General features: G+C 39.6%; 1 protein-coding gene across 1 annotated transcript in view; it reads left to right on the top strand.

The window, feature by feature from the left end:
* Positions 1-10,000, top strand: part of LOC137974333 (uncharacterized) — a 65,909-nt gene that overhangs the window by 6,097 nt on the left and 49,812 nt on the right. The window contains exons 3-4 of the mRNA XM_068821258.1: positions 9,315-9,634; positions 9,938-10,000. The exon at positions 9,938-10,000 is cut by the window's right edge and continues 91 nt beyond it. Of these exons, the coding sequence (XP_068677359.1) occupies positions 9,315-9,634; positions 9,938-10,000 (383 nt within the window). The remainder of the gene's footprint in view (positions 1-9,314; positions 9,635-9,937) is intronic.

Below are 10,000 nucleotides of genomic sequence, written 5' to 3'. Positions count from 1 at the left end.
AAAATTAATCGTCGTTAGTGTATGCAGTTTACAGTGATCAAACACCTCTGAGCTGACAGCAGTAAAAAACAAGCCTTGCAAACAATAACCACCAATTTTAATCAACAACTAAACCTGAAAATATATGCACAGTTATCTCTATCACAACATTTTCCGTTTGACTGATTATCTTTTTATAATCTTTACACCCTCTCTCTTCAGTTTAGAACAACAGCAACAATTACTAATTGAAAAGTCAAGCTAAAGCGTATTAATTCGCTTACTCTACTGCAATTTCACAGTCAAACAAAGCAGCTCACGTTTGGACATCCACTTCACAAAAAAAGCCTATAAATCGAAAGGTATCAATTTAGTGTGGACAGTCGCCACAGTAATGATAGCTAATCAGTGATTAATTCAGTTCCAAAATAAGTCAAAATAAGCAACCGTAGCCAGCCACAAAACCGCCTGAAAAACAAGGCAAACGATTGTTATAACTCAATAGCTGTTGGAGATTTTGCCTAAGACTCGAAAACGAAGAAAGTAACCCCAAACCCTCAATTTGGCTAACCCTACACCTAAAATCCAACTCTAGGCCTAGGGTTAGCCAAATTGAAGGTTTTGGGTTGCTTTCTTCGCTTTCGAGTCATAGGGTCTTAAGCCTGGTTTTCACCAGCGACGCAAGCACAAGGACAAGCATAAAAGCGATTATTTCACCGTGAAAACGGGGTTGATGCAACTAGTGAATCAGCACAAGCATAAGGATCAAAATTGTTCCTTTTCCTTGTGGTTGCGCCTATGCTTGCATTCGCTTGTGTCGTGTGAAAACGAAACGCACCATGTTAAAGCGCAAGGAAGTTTTGCTACGTCTGGCCAATTAAAGCACTCGTTCCAGATTCTCCACCTCTGAGCATTTAAACAGAGTGAAGGATGCCGTGGTTGTCATTTAATGCTTATGTCGACGTTCGTTTTCAGCATAGGCTACTTATTCTTGTGCTTGTGCGTGCGCTTGTGCTTGCGCTGCTAATGAAAACCAGGCTTTAGTGGTCTTAGGAGTCTTTGTTTTCAAGACACCTCGAAAATGGCAGATTCGAGCTTATCAAACCGCTTTTCAAAGTCTTATCTGACCAAAAAGAACCTAAAATGAAGCAAACATTGCCTTCAAGTGCATTCGTTGCAGCATGTACTGCAATCCAATATAAATTTATACGGCGTCGAGAGTTCGTTTACAATTTGTCCGACGAGGACGTATAAGACACATGGACCCCAGGTCCAGGGACCACCCCTGTGGACCTTGTCCATGGACCCCTTTATGGACCGGGTCTATGGACTACCCCTGTGGACCACCCCTCATATTGTAAATTCCGCACGTTTTACATGCAGAAAATATTAAGATGAAAGAGAGAAGTGATCTTCGCACTCATCTGGACAATTTAAGCAGGAGCCCATGATTTGGAGCGAACAACTTCCATACTAAGCCTATGTCATGGCATTTTTACAGACCGATCTATTTTTGTGGACTACCTTTTCCTCAAAAAAACAAAGATACTTCCGGTTCGGTGATGTTATGAAGTCAAGTTAGTTTCTTGCGATTGGTCATTCGGACTCCAGCGGGAGTCTCATTCGCGGGAAATTCAATCTAAAAATATATCGGTCTGTGAAAACGCGGTGACAGGAATATAGGGCTGTTGTTCGCTCCAAGTTATGGGCTACTGATTTGAACAATTGTCTGTTATAGACACCTACACCACCTATTTGGTGGCTCCAAAGGGATTCATCTATAACCTGCACTTCAAATATACATTCATTTCATTCATCGAGTCCTTCACCGGAACAAATGACCCCAATAAATTGACCTCCTCTTCATAGCTTATTAGGTGGTAGAGCATTGCATCACACAGGTCATGGGTTCGAACCCTCTTGGAACCACCAACCTCGTTGCCAGGGTCTCTCTTGTAGAGTTTTGAAGCAAGCAACCGTGGACAATCTTCCTGTCGGTGTACGTTGGATCAGTGGCTTGATATGATCGGCTTTATTTCAAGTTGAGAAACTAAATATTTTAAGCAAGAGCCGATACAACGTAGATTTGATTTGATTTTAGTGGTGTACACCACTAAAATCAAATCAAATCTACGTTGTACTCTCTCTTGTAACCGGTTACAAGAGAGACTCTGGCAACGGGGTTGTGGAGGTCTGATCTGAATTTTCAGGTGTCTCTAAGAGACAATTGTTTCAATTGGCCAGATAAGTGTGAGGATCACTTCTTTCCTTCGTCTAAAGGTTTTTCTGCTTGTAACTTAATTACAGGATGAGAGGGAGTCCACAGGGGTAATCCATGAACCGCGTCCACGAAGAGTCCATGAACCGGGTCCACAGGGATGGTCCATGGAGCTGGCGTCCATTTTTTTTATACGTCCGTCTGACGAAATAGACAATGATAACAAGAAAAATCGCCAATGATGTCTTTATTACCTTACTTGCACACATTTAGTTACTCATTTTATCTACACTTTGCACTGGAATTTGCAAGTTTTGCTTATAGAATTTTGCAAATTAATTATGAAAATGTAGATGTAGATCCTGTAAGCTTGAATGGCGACGTGGTGTGTGATTGTGTGGTTGTTGAAATATGCCAGAATCTCGGTCAACACGGAATTGCAAACGTTTTCCAGCCTTCTTCGTTTTTTTTAGCGAGTTTTACAAAATATGTGAGGCAGCGCTGAAGATGATAGAATGCCGGCATTTTCATCCATGGCTGTGAAATTTGGCGTGTTTACTGGGGAGATATGGCCCCAGTTTCCCTGAAAATCTCGTCTTTGTAGCTTTTATTACGCCTACATGATGGGCGTTCTACTTCAGGTCATTTGAAATCGCGGTCACGGCGCGGCTTTATCAAAGTTTTTGAACCTAAATTTAACACTAAATACACCAGAAAGGATAAAGAAAAGGATTTTGGTTCATTGGATGGAATTTCAAGCCTTGAAATCGCTGAAAAGGTGAGAATATTTTCTTATAAACGTCCGTGGCCGAGTCACGTTTCGCCTCTCAAAATATTCGCTTGTTTTCGCTCCAAATTTACCTTAATTACATGTCCGGCGTATTATTTCATCGTCTGGGATGAATGTTTCGTCGAAAAATTGGGCAGCTTCTGCAAGTACCGAATCAGAAATTACGTAAAACGAAACAAACAAAAGACAGAAAACAAAACAACTCCAAGTAAAGACTTATCCCAAGTGACCAAAAACACATTGATTGCCGGTACCTGTAGAGAGACCCAAAAATTGGTAATTTGGGTGGTTTTTGGTCAACAGACGTTAATTATACGTAAAATGATCAGCTAAACTATAAAATACAGGGCCACTTATGCTTACATGTTAGAAAGAGCGGCTCGGCGGCTCGGCGGCTCGCCAGTCAAGACTGAAGAGAATGTATATTTGCTTCTGGATAGCTCATCTCTTACGAGTCATGTCAGATACAGTGGCTCGGCGGCTCACCAGTCAAGAAGAATGAGTGTATGCGGCTCGATGGCTCGTCACTTTCGGGTCATGTTAGATCACAGGCGCTCCAAGCTCAGTGTGAGCATGGCCGACAAAAATATAAGGATTTGTATGAGAATCCCGATAAAAAGTTTGAGAAGATAATTATGTCAAAAAAATCTCAAGCCTAACCTTATTGCAATCGTGGATACTTGTAGCTTCCTTCCTGTGTGGTTATTTTCCAGATCCGACGCGATTTGAGCCATTTCTCAATTTCAGGGTTGTCAACGGTAATTATAATAAAATCCCAAGGCTGGATACAAATTGTCAGGTGCCACCAATTTGAGTCAAATATTCCTGGATAAAATATTCCCACGGTCACAATTTCACATCAGAATCAATTGACAAAGATTGAACTTTCATCTCAACCCATCAACGCAATAGCAGTCCTGCGAGCACATCAGGCGGTGAACATTGCAACAAAACAGATTGCAAAGGCGGTGCTTTATCACCAAAGTGGCCACGGCTTTGACCGTTGATAATAAACTGACCCTTAGCCGGGTAGTTAGTCAACCGAAACTTTCTTTATTTCCCTGGGTCTCCTGGCATGACTGCATTGACTCAGTCGTCAAATCACAGTCACGCTTCCTTGGTGTTGACAAAGTTCAAACACATTCGCAAAGCTGGAAAGCATTGGAAGATGCAAAGTCAAAATGCCCAAGTAAACAAAGGGTTTGGATTGTTGAGAATGTTGCAGAGAATGATGCCGAGTTCACATGCAGTTGCTGAAGACTGACTCCCACCCTGTGAGCAGAATCTCTTTAAAACTCACCAGAGGGTGAGAAAGAGAGGCTCTGCAAAAATCGTCTCTAGTCTTTTAAGTTGCCGCATCCCAAGTTTCTGGGCTAGTCACTCCGGTCAAACCGGTTTAGGCAGCATGCACATCATATTTTTGACAAGGCAAAGGTCAAAGTGGAGCCTTCAGTACGAAAATCAATATGGCATCCAGGAGTGCAATTGAGACTTGGCTTGGGTTTGAGACTGTCTCCAAGCAACGGCTTGCGCATACTCAACCTAGACTTTACACAAATTCCGCAGGGTCCTTTTTTTCTTGTTTCTCTGTTGGAAGGGTGACAGACTCCAGGAAATTGCAGGTGTTTTCTTCTCACTGCACCAAGCTAAATTCACAAAGGAAATCTGGTAATACTGTTTATTTTATAGGTAATGCATGATTGAGGTGTTTGAACATGTTTCATTGTAGCTGTATTTTTAAAATGACATTCGGATTTAATACTTTTCACACTTTTCCGATTGTTTTGTTGATCTTGAGGAGAGAGGAACGGGTAGGCAAATATCTCATCTCCCTATTTTTAAACTCATTTTTCTCTCTCCTCCCTACTTTTGTTGGCTGTTTCTCTCTCCTCCCTGATTTTTCACCTTTCTCCCTGATCAGTACTTTGACGGGTTTATGTGAAGTAACATTACAATTGCAGTCTAAATTCCTTTGGATGTTTTGACTTTATCAAAGAACTTTGCTCTTTGAAGACCTTGAATACCTACAGAGAACTAAATTTAACATGTAGTACCAGCTTACTTTTTGATGATGTACCCTACTTTTGTGGCATTGCCAAATTAGCAGCCTCTCTTATCTTTATTGTATTGATTTGATGTATTGTCTTGCTCAGTGTCTTACTCAGGTGTGTTCTTGTACAGTGTATTTGGCATTCCCTGCCTTGATTAGCTTTTTTTAGTTATTTGCTGGTAAGCCATCCACTAACTATCATAATTGTTTAGCTAAATACAATAATTATTGTTGTTGTTGTCGGTGTTCAATGGGCATTTCAGTTTATGGCTCTTCATTTCTGAAAACCTAGTACACATGCCATTCACAAAAGACAGAAAACATTTTGTTCTCACCATGGCCTTGCCATTGGCCCTGACCTTTGAATGGACGCAGAAGACATAAAAGGAACATGGAAGGCACGCAGACCCTCCAAAGACCTCAGTCTCCAAAATGCCATGTTTTGACAAACACTTGAGGTGTCACGATTTTCCGATGTGACCTCTGAATCTCACGTACGGTCAAACAGAATATCTTGAAGTGGCCAAACAATGAAGCAAGAAATTAGTAAAGCGTGAAGCGTTGACCATTCAAAATACTTCAAACAGTGGAGCTTACAGGTTTAAAAAAGTATTGGATACCCAAGGTCTACCCTGTGTTCTCTCAATATAATTGTTTAGCCGGTGCAGCGGGAAACTTCCCTGCTAGCAAAAGTCTCTTTTCTTTTGTGTTCGCGGGCTGACAAGTACATGTACAGGCAAAAGAGACCTCTGTCATGCGTCGAAACTCACTGAGTTGAGCTTGGACAGTGATTACTTAATGACCAAATCCTCATGTGATACTTCATGTGGTGTGGGATCACTTACTGCAGAATTGCTGTAATAAAGGGTGTGTGAGACAACGCGGGCTCAAGTCACAGACAGCAAACACATCATGGGGCATGCGGCGGTTTGAAGATTGTTGTCCAAGCTTGTGGACGGCGGTTGGATTAAAGTGAGTTTCAATCCATGGATATCGTAAAAATCTAGCAATGATCTGCCTCGGCTTTCCTTCAGAGGAGTTGCGCTTTTCAATTTCGATGGACCCTCTGGAATTCAAAGCTATCGGCATTCTTCTTTTGAGGAAAAATTACAAGTTTTTGACAATTTAAACGGTACGATTATCGGCCCGACAAAACCGGCCGACAAATCGTACCTTGTAAACCGGCCTTAATGTTTCCTGTACAGTGTACCACTTTCCAAGCCTTGCGAACCCTCAGTCAACTACATCAGTGGTTACTGTTACCAAGGATACGAAATTCAAGGTCAAGTCATTCATGCGTGAAGTTCAATTCAAACTTGAAAGTCAAATGTGAAATTCAGAATTTTCCACTTCAATGTCAAATTCAAAACTTCGATGTCAAATTCAGAACTTCGATGTCAAATTAAAAACTTCAATGTTGGATACATTGAAAATCAAGACTCAAATTTGAAACTTGGATGTCAAATTCCCTTGTCGAATTTTGGCGGAGATAAAGCTAACAGGGAAGTGGGGAACAGATCTGTGCAGTTTCTTATATTAACATCTATTCAGATCTATTAAATTTTGGTAAGGCTCCCAAATACATCTTGTTTATCCCCCAAAATTTTGCATAATCATTGTTTTCAATTTCTCTTGGGACACAATGCCTATGCAAATTTTTGAGGGGTAAAGAGGTGTATTATATGGGATTTACGAAAGTAGAGAATGTCACGTTTTTAACACATTCTCACTTCTCCCTTTTCGTGCTAGTTCTTTGGTCTCCCTATTTTTTGGCTGTTTCTCCCTTCTCCCTAAATGGAACCTCTACCCTCAATTTTTTACGTATTCTAATTAATTTTTTTTAGCAGGTTGAACAAATGTAATTGAAAACAATGATAACAACAAGAATTTCTACTTTTGAAAGTTGCCACAGACCAACTTGTGGTCTTTTTCGTTCTTGTTGAGTGCTTATCAACTACAATTTGGGCATTTTTTTGTGTGGCATGGGCCTTTTGTGCTTCGTTTTCATTGCCCCTGGCTCTGGTTGACTTCCCTGCTTGCTAAAAAAAAAATCAATGCCGGGAGAAGAATTTGGCTGGTCCTCCCTGAGTTCTTCCATTTCCTTCATTCACTGTCAACTACAAGGGAATCCGCAAAACTTGACAAAAACTTGGGATCTAAAATGAAACTGCACACCTCATGTTATGTACGCATGGCCATGGGTGTGTAGAAAAATACACCATAGTCGCTTTAATAATAGGATTTGGATTGGACTAGCACGCACGCTATGCTATAAGAAAAGTTGATATGCGGAAGTACTGCTGCCTCAAATTACAACTCTCTTTAGCTACATTTCATAAACATTTCGCTGATGATGTTGACAATAGTATTACTTTCATTATGAGATGGAAACAATTAAATTATACCAAAATGCCTTTCCTTTTTCCATTAAAAATGACAACCAAGTATTTCTCCATTTGTCTTTGCTGAAAACCAGACAAGTTCCTGAAAAAAAAGGAAAGTTACCTTAGAATTTTTAGCTGACAGATTTTTTGCCCTAATCTCCGTTACAAATATGCCTCGATATTCAACAACACAAGAAGTGTTACTATGAAGCTTAAGTTGACCTATTCTCGAAACAAAGCCGTTATAAGAATCAACTTGTCACTGGATGAATGAGGTTGATATAGATCAAACATAATTATGTTAAAGAAGGCGGCTAAACAATGAAGTATTATCCTCCAGCAGGATGATGGACAAAAGTGTTTGGACGTTTTCCATTGCCTTCTTTCAAGACCTACTGAAAATTTTGAAATTTTCTGATCAGGCCCCCAAAAATAACATTACTGTTGCCGAAATTCCCGAAAATGTTCAGTGAACCTTAGTACCCATACAAAACCATGCGATGTGACGTCACTCTATTGTTACACTCACTCAGACACAATGGATAGCACAGTGGTCATGCCTAGAAGACGTGTCCACAAAGACTAAAAAGGTTATAAATAAATGGAACAAATGTTAAGAATCCAAGCTGATGAGCTGCAGATTGGTTGCTAAAGTACAATGGCAGCACAACTTCCTCACAGACCAGTCACGATCTACTACCAAGAGAAAGAATATATCAGCAGTCTTGATTTTAGGCCTGATTCAAACATGGCACTTCCATGTGTCAACTCAATTGCATTGAGTAGGACTTAAATTTGACGTAAGTTCAACAGCTAATTCAGATGTCACACTTCTGCAGTGCGACGTTTAAATCTAAGTCATAGATGATCAAAAAAGTGTTGCTATTGAAGACAATAATTTAATAATATTTATTTATGCACCAGCTGTTCAACAACTAAGGCATAAAAACTACCGGTAGTATCGTTTTCTTGTTTTTCAAGTGTCAAGCAATTTTAAACTTTTTCAGACATTTTCCGAGTCTTTCGTGTTTAGGTAAAAAAAAGGAGTTCACTTTTTGTCAAGTCTAGCCGCAAGCTAGCAGATCCAAGAGGAGTTTAAAGACCTCAAAATATTCATTAGTAAAATGAGTAAAAAGATGGAAGAAATAAATGAAGTTAAGAAATTAATGACATATTGAGAAAACTGCAAGCAAATTTCCGAAATACTTAGCATGTAATTAAATTTACAGTAAACACACCTCACATTCGGAGCACTGAAACAGACGTCTTTATCTCCTTTCAGTTGCGAATGGCAACCTAAATGGTAATTACTGAATGGAGACATAAAATAAGGGAGTGATGCAAATACAAATGGCAACAACTGACAAACGGGTAATGGCAGGAAAAAAAAGGAATAGTGACGTCGGAATCTCAAGTCGAACGTAATTTGGTCCAACTTACAGTTCCGAATCACATTGTCAGGCCATAATGTTACAAGCATGTGACTGTCCCTGCAGCACTGAGAGAGAAAAATTGTATGATGCCTTATGAGAGATCAGTCATCAGTCCAGGGGACCATTGTATTCTGGCACTGAAAAAGTGATTTGTCATGTTTTTTCAAAAGTCATTTTTTAGGAACTTTTGTTTATATTAATTTTACTTTGTGAAGTATGGCAAAGAAGTGCTTGAACTTTCCTTTATGGTTTGCCTTGAAATTAGCAAAATTGGTTAAAAGTTGATATGCATTTTAAATTAAATCTGCAATTCTACTGGGCCAATTAAAAAGATTGTACCCATGCTAATCTCTCGCTTATGACTGTATGAAAATCATTTGAATGATGTGTATGAAAATCACGTCTCATCCAGACAATTAGTTCAGACATATACTGTATCTCATATCTTTCCTCTCTTTAGCATCCTGTGAAAAAGATGCTCTTGGGTTAGAGAAAGGATTTATTCTTGATGGACAGATAAAATCTTCATCTGATCTCAGTTCCAACACACCAGCCAAAAATGGGAGATTAAACTACACAGAAGGATCATCATGGTGTGCATCAACGAGCGACAGTTTTCCGTATCTAGAGATTGATCTACAGTCACTTCATATCATCTGTGCTGTGTCAACTCAGGGGAATTCCAAAGCAGATCAGTGGGTAAAGACATACAATCTACAGTCATCCACGGATGGAACAACTTGGACAAATTATACAGCACAAGGGCAAGTTGGATTTAAGGTAGATTTGACACACACTGTGTCTATGCTTGAATAGGATTGGTGAACCATGCAGTTTAACCGTAGGATTGTTCTCAGATTTCTTTGAGTTGACAGCAAGGTAATAAATGATTGAGATCTGCCCGCATCACTGTGATCATTATTATTTTGCCAACATTGAGAATACTTTGCTTCATTTCCTGTGAATTGATCATTGCAGTTTTTTTTGTCATAGTAATAATTATTGTGAAATGCTCCAAATAAGGGTTAATTTATATGATTAAAATCTAAAGTGATTGGTTATAACGATAACTGCTGATTATAGAGTTTCAGTGGAAACTTCAACCGGAACACCATTGTAAAACACGTTTTGTACCATGGAATGGTT

Source organism: Montipora foliosa, chromosome 10, assembly GCF_036669935.1.
Source record: "Montipora foliosa isolate CH-2021 chromosome 10, ASM3666993v2, whole genome shotgun sequence".
NCBI classification, from domain to species: Eukaryota; Metazoa; Cnidaria; class Anthozoa; order Scleractinia; family Acroporidae; genus Montipora; species Montipora foliosa.
Note: the sequence above shows the minus strand (reverse complement) of the source record. Positions and strands in the feature narration are given on the sequence as shown.